The following is a 26752-nucleotide window of genomic DNA, read 5'->3' as shown; positions in this document are numbered from 1 at the left end:
GGTGAGCTTTGGAGTCTCAGACCTGGGCTTGAGTCCTCGCTGTGAGGGCCTGGGGCACGTGAGCCCTCTTGGAGCCCTGGCGCTGTAGGACATGGGCCAGCATGGCCAGCTTCTGATGGAAGCAGTGCCTGAACCTCCCCAGGCACAGAGAAGAGAGGAGGAGCAACAAGGATGGGAGACCAAGGCCCTGTGGGCGTGGGCCGGCATCATGTGGGAGACCCTCCAGGCACCGGCCTCAGCTAGACAGGGGGAGGGGGAGGCAACTAGAAAAGGCCTCAGCCCATTTTTATTAAATGTCCCAGTGGGAGGACCTAGTGGACGTGTCAGGAAACAGCTGAGCCCATAGCACGCAGCCAATGAGGAACCGGAGGACGGCCGATTAAGTGGACTGTGTTCCCGCCCCAGGTGAGCCTGTGCAATGGGCAGACACCCGCTCTCCAGAGCGCATTCAAGGTCTCGCTTGAAAGGTGAGCATATCTCACAGTAACTGTCTACAATGGGAGTGTCCACAGTGCCCACCGCCCAGGCCATGTGAGGTCACGATGGGGGAGCCCTCGGTGCAGGAGGTGCCCTGTCCCAGACCCTGCTGAGGTGGCCAAGGCCCTGCGTCTCACCTCTGCCTTCTGCTCCGCTTCAGACTCTAATGAGCAGCACCCCTGGCCCTGCCGGTGGGCACCCAAGGCCCAGCCCTTGTACCCTCTGCTCTGAGCCCAGGGTACTATCTCTCCTGGGATCCAGCTGGAGGCAATTCGTTTCTCTCCCAGGCCAGTCCCGTTAAACAGAGCCCGCTCCCTGCATCCTGAAGTCTTGGCCGAGGCTGGGTCCACTGGTCCGGAGGCAACTGCCCATGGGGCCCGGGGCCCCTCTCAGGGCTGACCCTTCTCTGACCCTCTTGTCTCCTCTGAATTGAGGGGGGCACCCACCTTCCTGAGCCAAACACAGGCAGAGACTGTGGGGGCAGCTAAGGTCATGAGGGCAAAGAGGGTTGCCAGAGAGAGAAGCGGCTTTATTCAGGAAGAGCTGGGGAGGGTGGTGGGCTCCCTGGGTCTCACCTGTGGCCTCTGGGGCCAGGACATTAGAAGCCGATGGCTGCGGACATCTGAGCGCCCTCAGAGTCACCAGTGGGGAGCTCAGGGGGCGGTCTCAGAGTTGTCCGAGGGGGGCATGGTGATGGCCAAAGAGTCGTCTGAGGGGGGCATGTGCGCGGCCCCGTCCCCGGTCACGGTGGGCAGTGCCTGGTAGGTCTGGGTCCAGTACTGCAGGTAGCTGCTCCTCAGGTGCTGCTTCATGGACTGGCCATCCATCTTCTTGTTAATCTCCAGGTAGTTGCCGTTTTCCTGGGTGTAGGGCTCCCATTGGGTGGGCACAGCCATGTGGCCCTGGTTGGGGTCCCTGCAGATGAGGAAAAGGCTGTGTGGGGTCTGAGGGTTCACAGGAGGCTGGAGACCTCCATGCTGACCCGAACCAACAGGGCACCTCACTGTCTCCTGGGCACAGCCTTGGCATGTATATGATCCGCGCTCAACCAGGAGCTCTATCCTCACACACGGGGGTACTGGGGCTCAGGGAGGTTAAGTGTACGTGAGGGGACAGGCATGTGGGCCCAGGTGGCAGGAGGCCTGGCCCAGCCTCACCCGCCTTACCCAGTTCTGGCAAAGTTGGTCCAGTAGGCCATCATGGTCCGGGAGACAGTCCTGTCTTGGGCCCGGTAGCCCAGGGGGGTGGTGAAGGGCTTCCCAAACACGTACTGAAGGTTATCACCGTGGTTGGCGCCCACCCAGCTCGGGTACAACGGATTGCGAGCCGGGTGGGAGAACAGGTAGGAGTAGGTCCGGGCACTCCTGAGGAGGGAGGGACACGGCCCAGGTTGGCAGGGAGTTCACCAGGGCTGCCCAGTCCAGAGCTGGGCCCTGGAGGGAGGCCCTGGGGAGAGCAGGGAGGAACCGGGAAATCCCCAGACTCAGGAGGGACCTGGGTCCCTGCACCGGGGAAGGGAAGGCCGTGGGGTTTGTGGTTCTGGGATTTCACGTGTATCCACACTTCCCTCCCCAAAGCCTATGGAGGCGTCTTCCTTCCTTTTCTCTGCAGATGAGTTTATGTTCTTCGTCGGGCATATACCTGACCCGCCCAATGAACAACACAAGTTCATGTAGTTGCTACAAGCTTTCATCCTACACTTCCTAGGTGTTTTCTCTCCCTTCCGTGTTGGCATCCCTAATGTACTTTTTATTTTCTTTGGAGGTTTACCAGGTGGCCGCAGTCCAAAGTTGTTATGAATGTTGGCAAACTCCAAACCCACAACAGAGACCATCATCCCGTGTTCTGTCCCCCTTGGCCTGGGGGGTGCGGGGAGGCTGCAGACACTGCAGGGAGGCCTATGGGCTGAGGGAATGGGGGACTGATAACCTGATAGATAGAGCACCTAAATTAATCTGAACGGTAACCCTATTATTTTCAATCTTAGAACACACATACTTATGTGAAGAGGGGGTTAAGGTTTTCTTAAGTTTCCTTTGAAGGCCTGTGCAAAGCAATGATGGAGGTGACTCAGCTGTGAATCCAGCAAGCAGAACCGATAAGCAGGGACACACTGACCCACCAGAAGTCAAAACATCATCTCATCCCCCTCGTCTCATCCCCATCATCTCATCCCCATCATCTCATCATGTGATGACTACAATAGCTGACGTCTGGGGACCCCCAGGGCTGCACATAGCACCCCAGCCCATCCCCTTTTTAGTCCTGTCCCCTGCACCTGCTGGATGACAGGATTTGAATGCTTTCAAGCACCCTGTCTTCTTGGTGGGCTGGCCTTCTCAATAAACGCTTCATATGTTCAACCAAGCCTTTGTGATTGGAAACAGGGACCGGCAGCCCGAGCCCACCGGGGGGCTTCCCTGTAACATGAGGAAGGTTTTGTAAAGGCCCCTGAGCTGGGAGGTGAGGAGAGGCCTTCTCAGTCTCATCAGGCCTGGGCAAGGCAGATGGAGCAGGCACCTCTGGGCCCCCATCACGGCTGTCCTGGACCTCCCTGACCCCCTGAACCACCCCCCGGGGAGGCCTCGCTGGGTAGGTGTGTGACCCAGATGGGTTCCCCTGCCGGGGCCCTCACTTGGCGTTGGCTCTGTGCTGGGCCACGGCCATCTTCGTGGGCATCAGGAAGTAGACGTCGGTCTCAAGGTCCACCACCGTCTTCTTCTTGGCCTCCTGGGAGGAGTCCTCTGCCCAGGACGCCGTGTAGAAGTCAAACGTGGCATTGGCACCTCTGGGCCCCTTGCGATGGTGACCTGGCTGACCAGCTTGAAGAAGTCCTCCCTGCAGGGACCAAGCCGGTACTGGACCCTTTTCCCCGGCCAGTGGGAGGCAACCCCCCGGCCCCCTGCCTGGGGCTGCAAATGGCCCCCTCTACCTACTGGCCTCCTCCTTTAGCTGATGCCTCCCAAAGAGGTCCCCAGTCACTGCCCTGGGCTCTGCGTCCTACTTACCCTGTGACAGTCAGCAAGTCCACGTTGATGGCTGGCAAGTCAACGCTGGCAAAGATGTAGCCGTCCATGTCGGTGCCAGCGATGTAGTCGATGTCGGCTGCGTTGGCAAAAAGGTTCATGGGGTCATCGGGGATGAAGTCTCCATCCACGACAGGCAGGAGGCCCAAATAGTTCTGGAAGGGGTCTGTGTGGAGAGCAGGGGTCCTCACACCTTTCAGAACCCCCGTGCCAGGCCCTAGACCCGGGGGCAGCCCTGTCTCATCTAATCCAGACCAGGGTCCTCAGCCTGTCCCCCTGACATGGGGCCTGGATAGTTCTAAGGCCTGGGCTGCCCTGCGGGTGTGGAGCAGCTTCCCTGGCCCGGTCCACTAGAGATCAGCACGCCCCAGTGTGGCGACCCAGACTGTGTGCAGACTGCCACAGGCTCCCTGGGGCCAAACCATCCCACTGACAGCCACTGGATCTGAGGCCCCTAAAATTTGGTGCAAATGACTGTTTCTGGCCATTTTTTTGAGGAAAAGGTGCACCAGCTTCCCAAGGGGGTCAGGACACAGGGAGGCTCAGAGAGAGGGATGGCGCCCTCAGCACAGCCATTCGAGGCCACGAGGCAACAAGGGCCCTGGCGGCACTGGGCTCCCAGGGACGCCAGTGAGCGGGTGACAGGCCAGGCCGCAGACCCGGAGTTCCTCACATCTTTGGGAGCATGGCTGTTCCCCCATATGGAGTCCCCACTCACACTTCTGGCCCAACAAGGGCATCTTATAGGCCAGTGTCAGGGCCCGGGGGTTGGTGGCCTTCAGACACTTGGCCATCCTGGCGGTATTGTCCAAGGGGCGGCCCACCTTCTTGGCGATCTGGGGTTTGGGAGGAGACAGGTAGGTGAAGCCAGTGCGGGGAGCCATGAGGATTGGGACAATGCATGGACAGGAGGTAACACTCCCCACTCCCCCACCACAGCTCCCATTTACCCCCTTGGCCCAGGAGAGAGGGTTCTTCTGGATGGCTCAGGGGACCAGCGTCATGCCGCTCTGGCTGATAGCTCGCCGAATGAGGCCCTTGCTAGAGGGAGAGAGGGTCTGCGACACACAGAGGTCCTATCACCATGGCCTCGCCTCTCCAGCTCACCGGGGCGCCACCAGGGACAACCAGACTGGCAGCTTCATGCTGTTCCCCACAGCCCCCAACAGCTCCCTCAGCCCCCATCATCTCTCCACACCCTGTCATCTCCCCCAGTTTCCATCAGCTCCCCTAGCCACCATTAGCTCCCCCAGCCCCAATCAGCTCCTCCAGTTTCCATCAGCTTCCCCAGTTCCCATCTGCTCCCCGAGGCCCCATCAGCTCCCCCAGCTCTCATAACCTACCCTCCAGGTCCCCCCCGCAACATCCTGGGAGGAGGACCTGCCCTCCCAGGGTCCCCAGACCTGCAGAGAGACGCTGGCACCTCTGGCTGATTCTCCAAAGATGGTGATGTTGTCGGGGTCCCCCCCGAAGGCCGCAATGTTCCTCTTCACCCACACGATGGCCATGTGCTGGTCCCGAAGGCCGTAGTTACCTGGGGAAAGAGCCCATCAGGGACTGGGGTGGTAGGAGAGTGTCCTCCATGTGGAGGCCCCTGTCAAGCCCCAGGATGGCGCAGGGCGGGTCCCCAGGAACCTGGTTGAATGAGGTGCTGGAGGGGGTGTGGGGCTCAGGTAGGGGACCAGGAGCAGGAGGGCCAGGCTGCTCATCGCTCTCCCTGACACCATCCCTCTTGTCTGTCCCATGGCCCTGTGTCCCGCTAGACACCACCTCAGTGTCTCATCTTCTGTCTCTCACTGGGTCCCTTTTCCCACACCCTGGTCTCCTTGTGTCCCTGTCCCTGCTCCCTGGTCTCCCTGGGTCCCTGTTCCTGCTCCCTGGTGTCTCTGGGTCCCTGCCCCTGCTACTTGGTCTCCTTGGCTCCCTGTTCCTGCTCCCTAGTGTCTCTGGGTCCCTGTCCCTGCTCCTTGGTGTCTCTGGGTCCCTGTTCCTGCTCCCTAGTGTCTCTGGGTCCCTGTTCCTGCTCCCTGGTCTCCCTGGGTCCCTGTTCCTGCTCCCTGGTCTCCCTGGGTCCCTGTCCCTGCTCCCTGGTCTCCTTTGGTCCCTGTGCCTGCTCCCTGGTCTCCCTGGTCTCCCTGGGTCCCTGTCCCTGATCCCTGATGTCTCTGGGTCCCTGTACCTGCTCCCTAGTGTCTCTGGGTCCCTGCCAGGCTGGTTGGCAGCCTCTTCTCTCACTCTAGCTGCCGATGGGCTCCTGTGTCTCACTGTCCAGCCCCAGCTTCCTGCTCTGCCAGTAGAATTCTGGGTCTCTCTGGGAGTTGTTGGGAGAAAGCAGTGCTGAAGGGACCCCCAACTGCTCCTTCACCCTGGCCCAAGGCGCCCAGCACACCTGGTAGGTTGGCATCCCCAGTGCTGAGGAAGCCCAGCAGCCCGAGGCGGTAGTTGAAGGTGACCACAATGACATTTCCCCGCGTGGCGATCTCCTCCCCGTCATACTCATAGTTATTGAAGAAGCTTTTTTCTTTGGCAGACCCCATGAGGAAGCCTCCTTCGTAGATCCAGATCATGACAGGCAGGTTCTGGGAAACTGAGACAGGAGAGCAGGCCCCGTGACCCCAGCTGCCCCTCCTTATCCTCTCTGGGTGCTTGTTTCAGGGAATTTCAGCTCTGGAGCCCACACACAGCCAAGGAGCTGGGCAGGGCTGGGCCTCTTTCTGCAGGTTCGGGGACTTGGAGGGCACGGGGTGGGGGGATGCACCTTCCTTCTGGCCCTGGGGGACCCAGATGTTGAGGAAGAGGCAGTCCTCGGAGCCCTTGGTATTTAACTGGGTGAGAGTGATTTCCAGGCATTGCTGCTTGAAGTCCTTGGTCTTCAGGGTCCCTGTGGGAGGGCAGAGGGGCTGGCATGAGGATGGTGGCCCCACCAGCCACCCCAGGCACTGGGCCAGCCAGGCACTCACCAACCCACTCCCACCTTGCCAGCCAGGGTGCCGCTGGGGGTTCTCCAGGGCTTTGGGTGGGGCGGCCAAGGGGATGCCCTTGAAGACGTCAAAGAGGGTCCGCCGATGCCAAAGAGCCCCAGCTTCTTATTGACACCCTCCACGAAGCCCCCTTCCGTGTGCACCACGCCCAGCTGGGGAGAGGGCCAGGCTCAGGGGGTGCAGGCTGGGTGGGGTGGGGCCACCCCTGCTGGCTCTAGGAGTCCAGGACAGCTTCCTGGTGGGGCCCCTAGTCTCACCCACCTGTAGCTGTGGGTTCCTGTGGAAGCCCCGCTCCTCGCCCCGTGGCAGGGCCCTGAGGAAGGAGACCCTGTAGCTGCCCTGAGACTCCTGAGTGACCCTGGAGAGGCCCCGGCCAATGGCAAGCTGGTAGGTGTTGCCCTCTCGGGGACTGGGGACCGATGACCAGGCTGCAGGTTAAATAGATCGAGGTCCAGACTCCTATTCCGACGCTGGGGGCTGTGATGGGCAACCTGCTGGCCTGCTCAGGGCCCAGCTCCCTTCTGTGCGGGGCCATGGCCATCCCCGGACAGAGGAACACCCTGAGGGCCCTGGTGGCCAAGGCGGACTCCGCAAATCAGCACTGAGGACGCCAGTGACCCTGGGGTTTTGTTTGTGTTTGGCGTCAGTGCACCCTGTGTGCCCTGGAGAGCGCCTGTACCAGAACTTATTCGTGGTTTCTGACGTCCAAGTTCTCGGGCGTCCTGTATTTGAGCTGCGTCTGGACCATCATGTGAGCGCAGATGCAGGAGCAGAGGAAGGGCCAGGAAAGTGCCTGCTGGGTGTGGGCTCTCGGGGGCTCCTCCTGCCAGCGCCTCACCTGCCTGCCCCCCTTCACCCCCACACCTACCCTCCAAGGTGTCTGAACCAGTTCCCTGGCCAGGTTAGGGGAGCAGACAGGGGCCCCTCCTCGCCCGCTGGGCTCTCGCTTACCGTTGCGATGCTCACTACTGCCAAGCAGCAGGCAAGGCCTAAGACAGGCAACTCCAAGCGCCCCATGGTGCGTGTGCCTGTCTCGGGGCCCCTGCCTCTGAGCAGGGGTATTTATGGGGCGGGACATCCGGGAGACATCCGGGAGACATCCGGGAGACATCCGGGAGTTGGGGCTGGCACCTGCCTGTGGATGGTTCCCTTCCCCTCCCCTCCCTCTGCCCCTCCCTCCAGGCAGGATACCTGGGGCCATGATAGCTGCATTCCAGCCAGGCTCAGGGCCAAGGTCATGCAGGTGTGGGCACACACACACTCTCAGACACACACACACACGCATAGCTGCCCTTTCCTGGCTGGTCAGGCAAGGCCAAGGTCACAGAGGTGTGTGTGCTCTTGCGCGCACACACACACACACACACACACACACACGTGCACAGGTGCAGGGATGGTCCGAGTTGCCCGTGATCTGCTGTTCGTGGGTGTCTGGTGCCCTCAGTGCACCTGGGCAGGTAACTGGAAATAGTCAGGTGGCCCAGGCCAGGGGCTGAGGGTTGGGGCCTTGGCGGGTGCAATTGTGGCTCATTGACAAGGGCCTGGGCCAGCCGTGGACAAACTACGGCCCGCGGGCCGGATCTGGCCCGTTTGAAATGAACAAAACTATTGAAAAAAAACACCGAACCCTTTTATGTAATGATGTTTACTTTGAATTTATATTAGTTCACACAAACACTCCATCCATGCTTTTGTTCCGGCCCTCCAGTCCAGTTTAAGAACCCATTGTGGCCCTCGAGTCAAAAAGTTTGCCCACCCCTGGCCAGGGCTCACCCTCAGAGAAGGGGGCCTGCTTCCCTCCAGGCCTGGCCTGGCCCCCTCCTGGAGCTCCGGAGCCCAGCAAAGGGAGTTCACAGGGGATTGGGCATGTCGCCTCCGGACAGAGAGGGCTGTGTGCTCCTGGGCAGCCACGTGGCTGAGCCTGGGTCCGAGGGCCCATGGTTGTGCAGTCTGAGCTGGGTGTGGGGACCCAGAGCAGCACAGGGCGATCCTGTCCTCAGGGAGGGCACCCCTCACACTCAGTACCAGCAGCCCTGGAGGGAGGACTGGAGGCTCAGGTGGGCACAGGTGTGGAGGGAGGGGGGCTCCCGCCCAGCCTGATGGCTTCCCTGAGGAAGAGGAAGGGCCTGGCTTCAGAAGTGCACTGCGACCTGGGCATCAGAGAGACATAGAGGGTGGGACAGACAGAAGGAGAGACAGAGAGACAGAGGGAGGGAGAGAGAGAGACAGACAGAGGGAGAGACAGAGATAATGGAGACATGAAGGGACAGGGAGAGAGGTCTGAGCAGAGTGTGTGAGAGCAGAAAGGCAGCGTGTGGCTCGGGGAGGGTGTCTCACACGGGAACCAGAGGAAGCTGCATGGACAAACCCCGGGCTCCTGTCTCTGTGGAGCTGGCAGCACTGCCTTCTCCAGGGATGGGGGCGCTCAGGGCCCGGGGACCGCAGAGCCCTGCCAGGCCAGCGGCCCCTCGCCCCGGCCCCTCAGCCCTTTGCTACCAGTAGCCGTGCTTGTACACAGGCCACAGCCCGGCTCACGTCACGCCTGGGGCTGTCCTCAGCACCCCATGCATCCACAGACACCGGCCACGCTGGCTGCCTGCGGATCCCGAGCCCAGGTCTCCTGGGATGCAGGTGGGGAGGGACCCACAGTGGGAAGCAGGAGCCGGGCAGGCTGGGCCTGTGGGTGAGGACCTGGGGGCAAAGAGTTTGAGGGTGCGTTTGTTAAGTGCTCATCAGTAGATGAGTGGATAAAAAGCTGTGGTACATTCACACCATGGAATACTATGCGGCTGTAAAAAGGAAGGAACACTGACCCGCTGAGACAGCCTGGAGTGACCTGGAGACTATTATGCTGAGTGAAGTGAGCCAGTGGGAGAAAGACAAGTGTCACATGATCTCACTCATTTGGAATCTAAAGAACCAAATAAATAGACAAATAAAACAGAACCATCGACATGGAAGCATCGAACAGAAGGACAGATCTTGGTGTGAAAGTGGAGGGAGGGCGGGAAGAGATGAATCCGGAAGTTCTATTTGGGTCAGTGGTTTGGGTCAGTGGTTCGAACTTGGACTGAAGGGTCTCAGGTTTGATTCCAGTCAGGGGCAGGTGCCAGGGTGGTGGGCCTGATTCCCAGTAGAGTGTGTGTAGAAGGCAGACAATCAAAGGTTCTCTCTCATCATTGATGTTTCTGGCTCTCTCTTTGCTCCCTTCCTCTCTGAAATAAAAAATACATACATTTTAAAAAGTAAAATAAACAAAATAGCCTGGCGGGTGTGGTTCAGTTGGCTGAGCGTCTTCCCATGCACCAACAGGTCACCCTTCCCATTCCCAGTCAATGCACATGCAGGCCTCAATCCCCAGTAGGGGGCACGCAGGAGGGAGCTGATCCATCCTATATAATAAAGGCTAATATGGAAATTGATCCCACGGGACTTTGACCAACCAGGAGTTCGGCCGCTGGCTATGATGTGCACTGACCACCAGGGAGCAGCGTGGAATGAAGGAAGGCCCGAGTCAGCAGCCAGCAGGGCATGCAGGCGGGGGCACGGGGGAAGGAAGGCCCTAATCGGCACTGGTCGCTGGCCAGGTCTAGGGACACATCAGTGCATGCATTTTGTGCACCGGGCCTCTAGTGTATCTATCAGATTTATGTTTCTCTCTCTCCTTCTCTCTCTAAAAAGAAAATCAATTTAAAAAGAGACTGAAATATTTAGAATAGGCAAATAGATTGAGACAGGAGGTAGAATATATTAATAGGACTCAGAGGAAGGGAGTTACTGTGAAATGGTACAAAGTTTTTGTTTTAGTGATGCAAAGTTTTGAAACTACATAATGGTTATCATTGCACATTAGTGTGATTGCAATTAATATCACTGAATTGAAGTCTTATAATTGTTCAACTAGAGTATTTTCTGTTATGTATATTTTACCCCGATGGTTTTTTAAAAAATATATTTTTATTGATTTCAGAGAAGAAGGGAGAGGGGGTGAGAATTAGAAACATCAATGATGAGAGAGAATCACTGATCAGCTGCCTCCTGCAAGCCCACACTGGGGATCCAGCCCACAACCCAGGCAGGTGCCCTTGACCAGAATCAACCCGGGACCCTTCAGTTCTCAGGCCAATGCTCTGTCCTCTGAGCCAAACCGGCTAGGGCTTTCCCTGATATTTAAAAAGTAACAGTTGCAAGGACCACCTCCTGAGCCAGGACGGGGCTGCCTTCCTTTGGCGGAAGAGGGAGGAGTTTGGCTGGGCTTGTGGTTTCTGCTGGCCACCATGAGGAATTCGTAGATTTCAAGTTCAGTAGGAACCCACCTGCACTAAGTGGGGGAGTGTGGACAGATCACAGCTGCCACTGGGGAGGCGAGGCTGGGAGGACTGTCGGGGACTTCGCATTGTGTTCTCAGGGGCCCGGGCTTTTCCTTACCGGATTGGAACCCGTCCTGGGAAGGCCTCTCTGTCGGCGGTGTGTCTGGGGAAGTGTGGAGAGCGGTTACAGCGTTTGGACAGGATCAAACCTTGAACTCATGAGAGGGCAGGTTCTCTCGTGGCAAAGCCACGTGCAAGTCCCGGCTTGGAGGACAAAGCCCTCCCAGCACAGTTATAACCAAAGGCTATAGTTATACACTTGACCTTATGGTCTGAACCTGTGGTCCCAGGTGGCACAGTGATAGAGGCTGCAGGAGGTGCAGCATTGATAGAGTTCAGGTGCATGTAATTGAGTAGACTCCAAACCTGTGAGACACTGTAAACATCTTGAGCCCTTACTTTGCCTCGTGGAAACTGGCTGTTAAAGAAAGACTCAGCTTGCAGGCTGTGGCCCTGTCGCTCCATCCGAGAGCAGTACCCCACCCAGCCCCAGCTTTATTCTCCTGTCTGTCGTCTTCTTCTATTCTTTTAAAAAATATATTTTATTGATTTTTGTACAGAGAGGCTGGGAGAGGGATAGAGAGTTAAAACATTTACCAGCCGCCTCCTGCACTCCCCCCACTGGGGATGTGCCCGCAACCAAGGTACATGCCCTTGACCCCAATCGAACATGGGAACCTTCAGTCTGTAGGACAATGCTCTATCCACTGAGCCAAACTGATTAGGGCTTGTCTGTCCTTCTTTAATCCTTCACCACCCCCGCCCCCTCAGGTTCCCCCCTGGCCGTGCTGAGCGAGAAACAGGAAGCATTTGTGATGCAGCTCATTTAAGGCGACAGCTGGGCCCCGGGAACCAGGAGCTGCCGCTCTTCACAGGCTCCATTTCACCCAGGACCAGGCGCTGGGCCGCCCCCCTCGCCTGCCCGCACGTGGTCTGAGGAGTCTCGGGTGAGTGCGGGTTGGCAGGATAGACTTGCTGATTCCTGCCCCCACCCCGCTGGCCCAGAGGAACCCAGGGCTGTGAGGTCTGAGGCCCTCATCTCGGGCTGTGACCAATATAGACTCACTGGTCCTGAAGGGTAGACGGGCTGGAGCCCTGAGAGCCCCCAGCCCCTGGCTGGCTGCCCTCGCTGTCCAGGGCTGTGCTGTGGTTCTGCCATGGGGAGGTGGGCGCTTGGATCCTCTCATGGGGGAGGTGGAAGGACGGGGCAGGGCGGGCGGGAGGAACACCACCCACACTGCCCGCTGTTCCCACCGCCTGGCCAGGGAAACACTGGACCATGTGCATCAGGGTGGCCGGCTGGTGCCCTGAGCTGCCCCTGCCATGCACACCCCCAGCAGGAGCCTTCTCTCCTCTGAGCCCTCACGCCTGCTCTGAGCTGACCTGGTGAGCTTTGGTGTCTCAGACCTGGGCTTGAGTCCTCGCTGTGAGGGCCTGGGACACGTGAGCCCTCTTGGAGCCCTGGCGCTGTAGGACATGGGCCAGCATGGCCAGCTTCTGAACGGATGGGGAGGGACGAGGATGGGAGACCAAGGCCCTGTGGGCGTGGGCCGGCATCATGGTGGAGACCCTCCAGGCACCGGCCTCAGCTAGACAGGGGGAGGGGGAGGCAACTAGAAAAGGCCTCAGCCCAATTTTATTAAATGGCCCAATGGGAGGACCGAGTTGACCTGTCAGGAAACAGCTGAGCCCAGAGCACGCAGCCAATGAGGAACCGGAGGACGGCCGATTAAGTGGACTGTGTTCCCCCCCCCAGGTGAGCCTGTGCAATGGGCAGACACCCGCTCTCCAGAGCGCAGTCAGGTCTCGCTTTCACCGTACTTCTGTCTCTGAGTCTCTATTTGAGTTCGGACAGGTGAGGCTGTCTCACAGTAACTGTCTACAAAGGGGGTGTCCACAGTGCCCACTGCCCGGGCCATGTGAGGTCAGGATGGGGGAGCCCTCGGTGCAGGTGGTGCCCTGTCCCAGACCTTGCTGAGGTGGCCATGGCCCTGCATCTGAGCTCTGCCCCCCGCTCCCCTCCGGACTCTGCCAGAGCCAGCAGGCAGCACCCCTGGCCCTGCCGGTGGGCACCCAAGGTCCTACCCTGTACCCTCTTCTCTGAGCCCAGTGGGATGCACTACTGTCTCTGCCTGGGATCAAGCTGGAGGCGAATCCGATTCCTGCCCAGGCCATTCTCTTTAAACAGAGCACGCTCCCTGCACCCTGAGGGCGTGGCCGAAGCTGAGTCCATTGTACTGGTCCAGATGCAACTGCCCATGGGGCCGTGGGCCGCTCTCAGGGCCAGCAGCCTGAGCTCCGCCATGGCGCTGATGCCTCTCTGACCCTCTTTCCTTCGTATAAATGAGGGGTCACCCCACTTCCTAAGCAGGACACGAGGAGAGACTATACGGGAAGTTGAGGTCATGAGGGCAAAGAGGGTTGCCAGAGGGAGAAGTGGCTTTATTCAGGAAGAGTTGGGGAGGGAGGTGGCCTCTTGGGACAGGACATTAGAGCCGATGGCTGCAGACACCTGAGCCCCTCAGAGTCACCAGTGGGGGGCTCAGGGGACGGCCTCAGCGTCGTCCAAGGCGGGCACAGGGCCAGCCTCGTCTTCGTTCACGGTGGGCAGTGCCTGGTAGGTCTGGGTCCAGTACTGCAGGTAGCTGCTCCTCAGGTGCTGCTTCATGGACTGGCCATCCATCTTGTTGTTAATCTCCAGGTAGTTGCCGTTTTCCTGGGTGTAGGGCTCCCATTGGGTGGGCACAGCCATGTGGCCCTGGTTGGGGTCCCTGCAGATGAGGAAAAGGCCGTGTGGGGTCTGAGGGCTCACAGGAGGCTGGAGACCTCCATGCTGACCCGATCCACCAGGGCCTCACTGTCTCCTGGACACGGGCTGGCATGTGCGTGAACTGAGGCTCAGCCAGTACTCCGCCCCCCCCCCCCTTAGTTTTACCCGCAACTAAAGATATTATTCCATTTATTTCAATGGAGAGTGAAAAGGAGGGAGAGGCAGAGAGAGAGAACAACATTGATGTGAGAGAGACATCCCCAACACGCCCATCCAGGGCCGGGGTTTGAGCCCGCAACTGAGGTACGTGCCCTTGATGGGAATCAAACCCTTGACCCTTCAGGACACTGGCCCAGGCTCTAGGCACTGAGCCAAACCAGCCGGGGCCCTTCCAGTACTTCCTATCCTCACACACAGGGGGTACTGGGGCTCAAGGAGGTTAAGTGTACGTGAAGGGGCAGGCATGTGGGCCCAGGTGGCAGGAGGCCTGGCCCACCCTCAACCGCCTTACCCAGTTCTGGCAAAGTTGGTCCAGTAGGCGATCATGGCCTGGGAGACAGTCCTGTCTTGGGCCCGGTAGCCCAGGGGGGTGGCGAAGGGCTTCCCAAACACGTATGGGACGTCCTCGGCGTGGTCGGCGCCCACCCAGCTGGGGGAGAATAGTTTGCGAGAGGGCTTGGAGAACAGGTAGGTGTAGGTCCGGGCACTCCTGAGGAGGGAGGGACACGGCCCAGGTTTGCAGGGAGCTCACCTGGGCTGTCCAGCCCAGAGCTGGGCCCTGGAGGGAAGCCATGGGGAGAGCAGGGAGGAACCGGGAAATCCCCAGACTCAGGAGGGACCTGGATCCCTGCATCGGGGAGGGGAAGGTGGAGGGGTTGTGGGTTTTGAGATTTTAAGTGTATCCACAGTTCCCTCCACAAAGCCTATGGAGGCGTCTTCCTTCCTTTTCTCTGCCAATGAATTTGTGATCTTCAGCAGATGGTATCATTTTCTCTCCCTTCCGTGTCAGCATTCCTAACTTACTTTTTGTTTTCACTGGAGGTTTACCAGGTGGCCGCAGGACAAAGTTGTTTTGAATGTTGGCAAACTCCAAACCCACAACAGAGACCAGCATCCCCTGTTCTGTTCCCCTCAGTGTGAGGGAGGCGGCAGGCTGTAGGCACTGCCGGGGGAGGCCTGTGGGCTGAGGAGGGCTCTATAAAGGCCCCTGAGCTGGGAGGTGAGGAGGGGCCTTCTCAAGCCTCGACAGGCCGGGGCAGGGCAGATGGTGCAGGCACCGCTGTGACCCCATCACGGCTTTCCCGGGCCTCCCTGACCCCCTGAGCCGCCCACTGGGAGGCCTTGCTGGGCAGGTCCATGATCCAGGCCTCCCCTGCCCCAGCCCTCACTTGGCGTTGGCTCTGTGCTGGGCCACATCTATCTTCGTGGGCATCAGGAAGAGGTAGTCGGTCGCAAAGTCCACCACCGTCTTCTTCTTGGCCTCCTGGGAGGAGTCCTGGGCCCAGGACGCCGTGTAGAAGTCATAGGTGGCATTGGCACCTCTGGACCCCTTGGCAATGGTGACCCAGCTGACCAGCTTGAAGAAGTCCTCCCTGCAAGGACCAAGTCGGCACTGGACCCTCAACCAGGAAAGTGGGAGGGGACCCACATGCACGCCCACCTCCACCCCTACCCCAACCCAGGGGCCTGCAGATGGCCTACTACACCTGTCAGCCTCCTCCCTCAGCTGATGCCTCTCCAAGAGGCCCCCAGGTACTGCCATGGGCCCTGCGCCCTACTCACCCAGTAATGGTCAGCAGGTCAGTGTCGACGGCCGGTATGTAAAATCTGACAAGGAAGTAGGCATCCATGTTGTTGGTGCCAGCGATGTAGTCAATGTCGGCCATGTTGGCGAAAAGGTTGATTGGCTCATCAGGGATAAAGTCTCCATCAATGACAGGGAGGAGGGCCAAAATGTCGGCTGCATGGAGAGCAACGGCTTCTAGCACCTTCCAGAGCCCTCCTGCCAGGCCTCCTGCCCGGGGGGCCCCTGCCTCCTCTGATCCAAACCAGGGTCCTCAGCCTGTCCCCTGACATGGGGCCGGATAATTCTATGTCCTGGGCTGCCTGCGGGTGTGGAGCAGCCTCCCTGGCCCCACCTGCTGATGTCAGCACCCCCCAGTGTGGCAACCCAGATTGTGTGCAGACTGCCACAGGCTCCCTGGGCCAAACCGTCCCGCTGACAGCCACTGGGCCTGAGGCGCGCCTGTCCCGTCCTGGAGTGGGCGTCCCTGTCTCCCTCTCTTCTTGCTCGGCCAGAATCGGGAGGAGGAAGACCAAGCGCAATTGAGGAGCCGCTGGAGTGAGGGCTGGCTTGTGCTGGTCTGTGAGCCAGGGACTGTGCCAGGTCCGCATTGCCCGTCCTCCCCCCGGAAGCCTGAATGTCCCCTGAAGAGACCGCACGGCTGGCTCAGGAGAGTCAGCAGTCGGCTAGGTCAGCGGTCGCCACCCTTTCAGAACAAAGGGACCACCAGAGCCGACCGCTGGTACTAGTTCAAAGGTCCTTGGTCTGGTCCCTACAATTGTTTACAAATGACTGTACGCAGCATGGTTGGGCGTGCGCCCAAATGCGCACCCGCTTCCCAAAGGGGTCGGAAGCTTGGAGGATAAGACGGCGGGATGGCACCCCCGCACAGCCAGTGGGGCCACACATGCATCAGGGCCATGGTGGCATGTCGCTGCCTACAGGCGTCAGTGAGCAGGTGATGGGCCAGGCCACAGACCCGGCACTTCCTCACTTCTTGGGGAGCATGGCCGGCCCCCCATGTGGAGCCCCCACTCACACGCCTTGCCGAATGGGTCAGTCTTATGGGCCCGTGTTAGGGCCCGGGGGTCGGTGGCCTTCAGACACTTGGCCATCCTGGCGGTATCGTCCTGGGGGCAGCCCACCTTCTTGGCGATCTGGGGGTTGCAGGGAGACAGGTAAGTGAGGCCACTGCGGGGCAGACGGCCATGGGGACCAGGACAGGGAGTGGACAGGAGGTAACCCTCCCCCGTCCCCTACCCCAGCTCCCCTTTACCTGCTTGGCCCAACGGAGAGGGTCCCTCTGGATGGCCCAGGAGGCCACTGCCGAGCCACTCTGGCTGATGGCTCGCCGGATGAGGCCCTTGTTGTAGGGAGAGAGGGTCTGCAACACACAGATGTTCTGTTACCATGGCCTCGCCTCTCCTGCCCACACCCAGGCTCAGCCAGAAACTGCAAGACTGTCAGCTTCATGCTGTTCCCCACAGCCCCCATCTGCTCCCCCAGCACCCTGGGAGGAAGGCCCGCCCTCCAGGGGTCCCCAGACCTGCAGAGAGACGCTGGCACCTCCGGCTGATACCCCAAAGATGGTGATGTTGTCGGGGTCCCCCCCAAAGGCTGCAATGTTCCTCTTCACCCACGCGATGGCCATGTGCTGGTCCCAAAGGCCGTAGTTACCTGGGGCGGGTGGGGGAGCCCATCAGGGACTGGGGTGGGGGAGAGTGTCCTCCATGTGGAGGCCCCTGTCAAGCCCCAGGATGGTGCAGAGCGGGTCCCCAGAACCTGGTTGAATGAGGTGCTGGAGGGGGTGTGGGGCTCAGGTAGGGGACCAGGAGCAGGAGGGCCAGGTTGCTCATCTTTCTCCCTGACACCGTCCCTTTTATCTGTCCCATGGCTCTGTTTCCCCTGAGTCACCACCTCAGTGTCTCATCTTCTGTCTCTCACTGGGTCCCTGTCCCTGCTCACTGGTCTCCCTGGGTCCTTGTTCCTGTTCCCTAGTGTCCCTGGATCCCTGCTGGGCTGGCAGCCTCTTCTCTCGCTACAGCTGCCGATGGGCTCCTGTGTCTCACTGTCCATCCCCAGCTTTCTGCCCTGGCAGTAGAATTCTGGGTCTCTCTGGGAGACTGTCAGGAGTTGTTGGGAGAAAGCGGTACTGAAGGGCCCCCACCAACTCCCTCACCCCGGCCCAAAGCGCCCAGCACACCTGGCAGGTTGGTGTCCCCAGTGCTGAGGAAGCCCAGCGCCCCGAGGCGGTAGTTGAAGGTGACCACAATAACATTGCCCCGCGTGGCGATCTCCTCCCCATCGTACTGATAGTTATTGAAGAAGCTTTTCCCTTGGGCGGACCCGGAGAGGAAGGATCCTCCGTAGATCCAGATCATGACAGGCAGGTTCTGGGAAACTGAGGCAGGAGAGCAGGCCCGGTGACCGCAACTGTCCCATCCCCATTTCCTCTGGGTGCTTGTTTCAGGGAATTTCAGCTCTGGATCCCCAACAAGCGAAGGGGCTGGGCGGGGCTGGGCTGGACTGGGCCTCTGGCTGCCTGGGCGCTTCATTCAGGTTCAAGGACCTGGAGGGCATGTGGTGGGGAGATGTACCTTCTTTCTGCACCTGGGGGACCCAGATGTTGAGGTAGAGGCAGTCCTCAGAGCCCTTGGTATTTGACATGGTGCCAGTGGTTTGCAGACATTGCTGCTTGAAGTCCTTGGCCTTCAGGGTCCCTGTGGGGGACAAGAGGGGCTGGCGTTGATGGGGAAAATGAGATATTTTTGGGGTGCTAGCAATCTGAATCTAGTCACTGCCCCTTTAATTGTCTGGTCCTGCAAGACCTGATACCCAAAATACTACTCCCGTTTTAGAGAGGCCATCACCATCCCCAGATGGAGTTATCAGCGTTGACGCCAAGCCAGGCCTTGAGGGGTGGTCCCACTGGACCCATCCAGCGCCTTTGCAAAGCCTGCGAAAGGTCTGGAAGTATGATTCATATTTGGGGGACAAGGATGCCAAAAGGGTAGAAAAGCAAGCGTCCTCCATACTGGGGGCTCAGGGTTTGGAGAGAAACAGACTCCCCTGAGTCACTGGACTGGCACATGTGAACTGTCTGGAAATAAATGGGTTTTTCCTGTGTCTCCGGTGCTCCTGCGTATTTTTTCAGTCGCCTGGTAAATTCTGCAACAGTCTGAGGATGGTGGCCCCACCCGCTACTGCAGGCACAGGGCCAGCTCAGCACCCACCATGCACCCACCCACCCACTCCCACCTTGCCAGCCGGGGTGTGGCTGGGGTTTCTCCAGGGCCTTGGGCGGGGCGGCGAAGGGGATGCCCTTGAAGATGTCCACAGAGCGGCCGCCGATGCCGAAGAGGCCGAGCTTCTTGTTGACGCCCTCCACGAAGCCCCCTTCCGTGGGCACAACGCCCAGCTGGGGAGAGGGCCAGGCTCAGGGGGCGCAGGCTGGGTGGGTTGGGGCCACCGCTGCTGGCTCTAGGGCTCCAGGACAGCTTCTAGGTAGGGACCCTAGTCACGCCCGCCTGTAGCTGTGGGTTCCTGTGGAAGCCCCGCTCCTCGCCCCGTGGCAGGGCCCTGAGGAAGGAGACCCTGTCGCTACCCCGAAGCTCCTGAGTGACCCTGGAGGGGCCCCGGCCACCGGCAATTAGGTGGGTGTCGCCCTCTCAGGGGCCGGGCTCCGGGTTGAACTAGACCGAGGTCCAGACTCCTGTTCCGACTCTGGGGGCTGTGATGGGCAACCTGCTGACCTGCTCAGGGCCCAGCTCCCTTCTGTGCGGGGCCATGGCCATCCCCGGACAGAGGAACACCCTGAGGGCCCTGGTGGCCAAGGCGGACTCCGCAAATCAGCACTGAGGACGCCAGTGACCCTGGGGTTTTGTTTGTGTTTGGCGTCAGTGCACCCTGTGTGCCCTGGAGAGCGCCTGTACCAGAACTTATTCGTGGTTTCTGACGTCCAAGTTCGTGGGCGTCCTGTATTTGAGCTGCACCTGCACCATTGTGTGTGTGCGGATGCAGGAGCAGAGGAAGGGCCAGGAAAGTGCCTGCTGGGTGTGGGCTCTCGGGGGCTCCTCCTGCCAGCGCCTCACCTGCCTGCCCCCCTTCACCCTCTACCCTCCCTACCTCCCATCTGAGGTGCTGGACCCAGTTCCCATGCCGTATTTGGGGGGCAGACAGGGCCCCTCCTCGCCCGCTGGGCTCTCGCTTACCGTTGCTGCGCTCACTACTGCCAAGCAGCAGGCGAGGCCTAAGACAGCCAGCTCCAGGCGTCCCATGGTGTGTGTGCCCATCTCGGGGCCCCTGTCTCTGATCAGGGGTATTTATGGGGCGGAACATCCGGGAGACATCCGGGAGCCGGGGCTGGCAGCTGCCTGTGGATGGTTCCCTTCCCCTCCCCTCACTCTGCCCATTCCTCCAGGCAGGACACCTGGGGCCATGATAGCTGCCGTTTCCAGCCAGGCTCAGGGCCAAGGTCATGCAGGTGTGGGCACACACACACACACTTAGACACACACACATGCATAGCTACTGTTCCCAGGCGGGGATGGTCCACCTTTGCCAGGACCCGCAGATCCGGGTGGCTGGTGCCCTCAGCCCACCTGGCCGGTTACTGGGAATGGTCAGGTGGCCCTGGGCAGGGGCTACTGGGACTCAGCTGGGTGCACAGTGCCCTGCATTGTGGCTCATTGACAAGAGCCTGGGCTTACCCTCAGAGAAGGTGGCCTGCTTCCCTCCAGGCCTTGCCTGGTCCCCACTTCGAGCTCCGGAGCCTAGTAAAGGGAGTTCACAGGGGACTGGGCATGTCTCCTCCAGACAGAGAGGGCTGTGTGCTCCTGGGCAGCCATGTGGCTGAGCCTGGGTTCGAGGGTCCACAGGTGTGCAGTCCGAGCTGGGTGTGGGGACCCAGAGCAGCACAGGGCGGTCCTGCCGTCAGGGAGGGCACCCCTCACACTCAGCATCAGCAGCCCTGGAGGGAGGACTGGAGGCTCAGGTGGGCACAGGTGTGGAGGGAAGGGGGCTCCTGCCCAGCCTGGGGGCTTCCCTGAGGAAGAGAAAAGGCCTGGCTTCAGAAATACCACAACCTGGGGCATTAGAGAGAAATAGAGGGTGGGACAGACAAAGACATACAGAGGGAGAGACAGAGATAATGGAGACACAGAGGCAGAGGGAGAGAGGTCTGAGCAGAGTGTGTGAGAGCAGAAAGGCAGCGTGTGGCTCGGGGAGGGTGTCTCACTCGGGAACCAGAGGAATCTCCATGGACAAACCCCGGGCTCCTGTCTCTGTGGAGCTGGCAGCACTGCCTTCTCCAGGGTTGGGGGGCGCTCAGGGCCCGGGGACAGCAGAGCCCTCCCAGGCCAGCGGCCCCTTGCCCGACCCCTAACCCATTCGCTACCAGGAGCTGTGCTTGTACGCAGGCTACAGCTCCGTTGACATCTCGCCTGGGGTTGTGCCCAGCACCACAGGGATCCACAGACACCGGCCATGCTAGCTGCCTGCTGATCCCGAGCCCAGGTCTCCTGCGATGCAGGCGGGGAGGGGGCCCCACAGTGGGAAGCAGGAGCCGGGCAGGCTCGGCCTGTGGGTCAGGACCAGGCAGCAAAGGGTTTGAGGGTGTGTTTGTTAACATGCCTTGGCCAGCTAGTCCAATTCTGAGAACCTGTTCTCTAGGAAGTAATTCTGAGTATGTGCAGATGGCCATGGAGGCCACTCATCACAGAGAGATGCAAACTACAACCGCAGTGTTAATCAGCTTACACCTGCCTGGATGGCCACCGTCAGCAAGTCCACAAACGACAAGCGCTGGCCGGGTGTGGAGAAGAGGGAACCCTCGTGCACTGCTGGTGGGATGCGCACTGGTGCGGCCACTGTGGAGAACAGTATGGAGCTGCCTCAGAAAATTAAAAATGGAACTGCCGTTTGACTCAGTGATTCCACTTCTGGGAATATCCTACGAATCCTGAAGCACCAGTCAGAAAGGATGTGTGCACCCCCATGTTCCTAGCACCGTTATTGTCAATAGCCAAGATCTGATAACAGCCCAAGTGCCCATCAATAGATGAATGGATAAAAAAAGGCTGTGGTACATTCACACCTTGGAATACTAAATAGCAGTGAAAATGAAGGGACTCTTACCCTTTGAGACAGCTTGGACGGACCAAGAGAGTATTATGCTGAGCTTAATAAGCCAGTGGGAGAAAGACAAGTGTCACATGATCTCACTCATGTGGACTCTAATGAACCAAATAAACTGTGACAAATAAAACATAACCATCGACATGGAAGCATGGAACAGAAGGACAGATCCCGGAGTGATGGTGGACGGAGGGCAGCAAGAGATTAATCGAGAACCATTAGGCATATATTCATAGACAATAGACAGGGGAGAGGCTGGGCTGGGGTGGGAGCTGAGTGGAGAGGGGCCGAGAGGGGAAATGGCAGACATCTGCAATACTCTCAACAACACAATTTCAAATAGTCCGGCCAGTGTGGTTCAATTGGTTGAGCGCCTTCCCATCTTCCCATGCACCAACAGGTCACCCTTCGCATTGCCAATACTACACATGCGGGGCTCACTCCCCAGTAGGGGGCGTGCAGGAGGCTGCCGATCTGTGTATCTATCAGATCCATGTTTTTCTCTCTCCTTCCCTGTCTGAAAAGAAAATCAATAATAAAGAAAAATGTTTAGACTAGGCAGTGACTGAGACAGGAAGTTGAATAGCAGCAGCTGGGAGAGGGGAGATACTGATCAGTGGACACACTTTCTGTTTGGAGTGATGCAATGATTTGGAACTAGATGGTGGTGATGGTTGCACAATAGTGTGACTGCAGTTAATATCACTGAATTGAACTCATAAATCGTTAAACTATAGTATTTTTTGTGGTTTATATTTTACCCCGATTTTTAAAGACACTTGCAAGGACCACCTCCTGATCCAGGACAAGGCTGCCTTCCTTTGGAGGGAGAGGGAGGAGTTTGGCTGGGCTTGTGGCTTCTGCTGCCCACCATGAGCAATTCGTAGATTTCAAGTTCAGAACAGAACCCGCCAGCACTAAGTGGGGGAGTGTAGACAGATCACAGCTGCCACTGGGGAGGCGAGGCGGGGAGTACTGGTCAGTACTGTTGGGGACTTCACATTCTGTTCTCCAGGGCCGGGCCTTCCTTTACGGGATTGGAACTGAAGAATTATAACCTCCCTCTGGGTCGCGCGCAATAAATGACTCCTAATTAATTGGCTCATTAAGGGGTCCTGTATCTCCTTTGCTGATTTATGATACCAAATTTGGAGGCCCCAGTGAGATAAGAGACAGGTGCCTCCCCTCAGCTGGTCTCGGACACCTGGGATGGACGGCCTCCCTTGCCTGGCTGCCAGGCCCTGTGGATCTCTAGGGGAGATGCCACCTGAGGAAGTTCCAGGGCCTCAAAGATGCTTCTCTGTGGTCGTGACAGCCAGACCAGGGACACCTGACGTGCCTCTGCATTCTTTTGGAGTCATCAGAAAAAACCTCCGGAGGTAAGGGAATTCAAATTCGATCAAGGAATTTTTGGTTCACCTTGCTTTTTGTTTGCTTGGGACTAGCCACTTTGCTACCGAGAAGGGGGACTGGACGCAGTCTTAATTCCTCCGGTAGGTTCTCACCGAGACGTTGGTCGAGAATTTTGTTCTTGGCGTGGGTGCCGAGAGTGCCCCCACATCCATTTGGGGAGTTGGGCATTGTTTCAGTTATCTGCTCAGCTTCTGTTTGGGCTAGTCTACTGAGAGTGTGAGTACGATGTGTGTCCGTCTTGGCATAATTATCTGTTCATTAACTGGTCTATAAATATAAGTGTGAGAGCCTGCGTAAAAAAACGAAAGCTACTTTCATTTATTTCGCACTTCCATTGATTCGTCTGGCCAAAAACGTTTGATTTATTAAAGGCTGAACGCTGTGGTAATCTGCAAAGGTCTCAAGCAGCACTGCGGAGATCTATTTTTCTCAGAGACTTTTGCTCTCTATCACCGAGGGAATCAGCCTACTTAGCTAATAAAAACTTCTGTCTATCATTTGCTTGTCCCTGATTTGTGAGTTTACTGTATTAGGTTTGTGGACGAAAGGGGCCACATGCTGACCTGACAAGCTCAGGGTAGGCCTGCATGGCAGTCTTGCAAACTCGGAGACCTAAAGTAACCACAAAGGATGGTCTGAAATGAAACCTTAACTAAAAGCAGTTATGGTGGGCAGTTACGTCCTAGGCCAGTATCTTCACTGACAAGGTCAACCTTTACCTTAACTGAGCCTATCTGTCTTTTTGCATCTATGATAACATACCCTTGAAATGTCTGGGTAACTTGTGACTTCCCTTTATCTGGAGCCCCTGGGGCACAACCAAATGTGCTGGGTCCCAGGACAGATACCACAAACTCCTTCATTATCATGTTCATTGATCCTGCACCCACCTAAGTATGTGTCCATCATTTTACTTTTTATCCAATCCCAGGGGTTTCCCCTGCTTTGCTTTATCCTTCCTCCTTAATCTGTCACCAGTGAATTTCATGTAATCCACCTATGTTCCTCCTTTGATTGCTATGTATAAATACAGATGTAACCCCGCCATTCTCCGGAGCACTATCTCAATTGGTTGAGGTTCTGCTTCCCGGCATATGTCGACTGTTTGGCTCAAATAAACTCACAAAAATTCTTTACAGATTTCAATGCTTTTTTTACATTAACAAGTTGAAATTTTGGAATTCTGGGGTAGATTTAAAGGTATAAATTTGTGAAAGGGTATCGCCCAGAGAAAACAAAGGCTGGCTAGGTTCCAAGATTGCTTATAAAAAGGCAAGAGAAAAGTCTTCTCAAGTTAACTATTTGCAACAAAGTAGTAAATTTCAAGGAACAAAAGAACTTGTTATTTACGATTTTTCTAATCTCTTTAGAGCAGGGCTTCCAAGGGCAGGGCTTGCCAAAAAAAAAAAAAAAAAAAAACACCCCAAAACAATAACTCCCATCCGGTGGAGAGATGTACAGGGCCCTGCCCCTGCCTGTGACATCATAGTCCTGTGCAAGCCACCAGAGGCAGAACTAAGACTGAAGTAGGAGGTTTCTGGCTCCGAACCTAGCGAAATAACTTATGATGGGACATCAAAGAGAAGGGAATCCAACTAGTGTTATTATAAACAACTACCTATGGACCCTGTTAACCTTGGTTGTGTGTCTTGTGCGGTCTGTTGTCTTCGTGGTTGTGTTTTGTTTGACTTGCTGTTTTCAGTTATTAGGATCCTCCTAGAGGACATAACCTGGTCTCTCCCTTCCTCCCTCACTCCTGATCCTGACAGCATCTGTAACTGGATTAAAGAGCTTTTCTTTCAGGAGGCCCTCCAGGCTTTCAGTCCAGAAGAAATCCCCCTACACACCCTTATCTTCATCCGCTATCTTTCCTCTCCCGACCAAGAGTCATTTTTTTCCACAGGTCATGCCCAGCCTCCAGGGGAGAGGATTGCTACAGCAATGGTCTGTGTTTTCCCTGAAACCCTCACTGTTTCTATTTCTCCCCTCCGTAGGAATTGTCTTTCTCTGACTCACAATAGGAAAGGGAGGCAAGCAACGGCCCCGGGATCTGAAAAAGTAACCGGGGATAAAGCTGGTAAAGTTTCCCATTTGCAAATGTACTGAAAGGGTTCAGTACCTGTTGCTGTTGGAAGAGGAGGGGCTGATGTCCCCTTCCAGTGCCTTGAACTCTCCCAGAGAAGCTGAAAGATTTAACCCCTTAGACTAAGGGCTGAGCCAAGACACCCGGTTGGGGGGAGGAGGGGGCGGAGCTAGATGCCCTATTCCAGCAAGGGAGCCCTCAGAGAAGGCCGTGGTCTCTGACAAGAAAGAAGACGGGTGGCATAGTAGAGCCTGAAGCCCAAGCCACCACTGCAGGAGCACTTTGCTATGTGCAAACTGTCTCTCCCTGCAGCCCCAGATGTATTTAGCTCGCCACTAGGAGCCAAGCAGTAGTGAGAGACAGGGATGGCAAGGTCCTGTAACTGATAAACAGGGTTAATAGGAGAGAATAAAGGAAAGGCACTCTCCATGAACCGGAGAGCCTTCAGGACTTTCAAACGCTCCTAGAGAGGAGGAGTCTGACTGAGGGACTAGCCGAGACCCCGTTGGGTTAGGACCATGGTCGGCAAACTGCGGCTCGTGAGCCACATGCGGCTCTTTGGCCCCTTGAGTGTGGTTCTTCCTAAGCCTTAGGACAGTGGTCGGCAAACTCATTAGTCAACAGAGCTAAATATCAACAATACAACGACTGAAATTTCTTTTCAGAGCCAAATTTTTTAAACTTAAACTATATAGGCAGGTACATTGTTATTAACTTAATTAGGGTACTCGTATGGCAGTGGTCAACAGACTGGCTCTCTAGCCACATGCGGCTCTTTGGCCCCTGGAGTGTGGCTCTTCCTAAGCCTTGGGAGTACCCTAATTAAGTTAATAACAATATACCTGCCTATATAGTTTAAGTTTAAAAAATTTGGCTCTCAAAAGAAATTTCAGTTGTTGTACTGTTGATATTTGGCTCTGTTGGCTAATGAGTTTGCTGACCACTGGGTTAGGAGGACCGGAGGCTGCATATTGAACTTATAGACTGCACTTGGCTGGGCAGAGGTCCAGGCCCAGTTGTATAGGGGTTAAGCTGCCTGTGTACAGCAAAACAACTTTCTCCCGTGCCAGAATGCATTTTAGGGAAATTGGACAGACTGTGTTTGTGGCTAGAAAGAAGAACCGGCCACCACGCACAGCCCTGACAGTGGCCTGCAGAAAATTGTATAATAGACTTAGATGATGCCTGAGTCTTCATGGACATGACTCCAGAGAGACGAGGACAGTTTTGCTTTGTGTGGGAAGGTCAAGAATAGACTTTAGTCACCTCCCTGAGATGTTTGTATAGCCCTACCGTGTGTCATGTTTGGTAGCAGAAGATTTAGCTGCCAGAAGCGGCCGCAGTGCCAAAGATATACTTCATTATGTAAATATATTATATTAACCTTTAATTCTCTTGCAGATTTAAATGCAGTTGCCAAAAGGGCAGGTGCCCAAATGGGCAAAAAAAAAAAAAAATAAACATCAGGTTTTGGCCTCTATTGAGAGACAGTTGGCAGCCTGTATGCTGCCTTGCAGGCCTGTGTGACCATACCCATGGCAGGGGCGGCACAAACCTCAACTTTAGGAAAGTGGGGGAGGCCTGTATAAAGCAGGGAAGTGGTAAGTACCAGCCCTCAGTCACAGGAATTACAGACCCTGTGAGGTCCTGTGACATGTGAGACCCTGCGAAGGGATAACGCTCATGTGGAGCAGCTACTCCCTTAGTCCGTTCT

General features: G+C 57.1%; 2 protein-coding genes across 3 annotated transcripts; both read right to left on the bottom strand.

Moving 5' to 3' along the window:
• Positions 1-985: 985 nt before the first annotated feature.
• Positions 986-13159, bottom strand: LOC132211744 (bile salt-activated lipase-like). The gene is given in 17 exon segments (XM_059656240.1): positions 986-1138; positions 1140-1392; positions 1644-1841; positions 3113-3278; positions 3281-3315; positions 3486-3669; positions 4222-4339; positions 4454-4561; positions 4907-5037; positions 5893-6090; positions 6262-6384; positions 6478-6568; positions 6571-6636; positions 6746-6893; positions 11921-12006; positions 12262-12443; positions 13093-13159. Coding segments are annotated over 17 exon segments (2217 nt in total). The 3' UTR covers positions 986-1075.
• On the bottom strand, positions 986-19714 carry LOC132212517 (bile salt-activated lipase-like). Of its 2 annotated transcripts, none has more exons than XR_009447757.1 (12): positions 19619-19714; positions 18666-18825; positions 18005-18127; positions 17611-17808; positions 16954-17084; positions 16684-16791; positions 16447-16564; positions 15407-15584; positions 15013-15216; positions 14136-14333; positions 13323-13625; positions 986-1032 (listed from the first exon to the last, which is right to left on the bottom strand). XR_009447757.1 is itself a non-coding variant. In XM_059658408.1 (12 exons), the coding sequence occupies exons 1-11, from the start codon at positions 19697-19699 to the stop codon at positions 13397-13399; spliced, it is 1728 nt and encodes a 575-aa protein (XP_059514391.1). In that variant the 5' UTR covers positions 19700-19714; the 3' UTR covers positions 986-1105; positions 13372-13396. The 2 variants fall into 2 exon arrangements, 1 of the variants encoding a protein (XP_059514391.1); XM_059658408.1 differs by having other exon boundaries at positions 986-1105; positions 13372-13625.
• Positions 19715-26752: the final 7038 nt, after the last annotated feature.

The sequence above is a fragment of the Myotis daubentonii genome, chromosome 11, assembly GCF_963259705.1.
Source record: "Myotis daubentonii chromosome 11, mMyoDau2.1, whole genome shotgun sequence".
NCBI lineage: Eukaryota > Metazoa > Chordata > Mammalia > Chiroptera > Vespertilionidae > Myotis > Myotis daubentonii.
The sequence above is the reverse complement of the archived record's forward strand: the minus strand, read 5'-3'. Positions and strand labels throughout refer to the sequence as shown.

Coding starts and splice junctions, on each gene's coding strand:
- LOC132212517 (XM_059658408.1), bottom strand. CDS start 19,699: ATGGGCACACACACCATGGGACGCCTGGAGCTGGCTGTCTTAGGCCTC. Junction 18,826..19,618: donor CAGTAGTGAGCGCAGCAACG/GTAAGCGAGAGC, acceptor CCCTCTCCCCAG/CTGGGCGTTGTGCCCACGGA. Junction 13,626..14,135: donor ACCAACTTTGCCAGAACTGG/GTAAGGCGGTTG, acceptor CCTCATCTGCAG/GGACCCCAACCAGGGCCACA.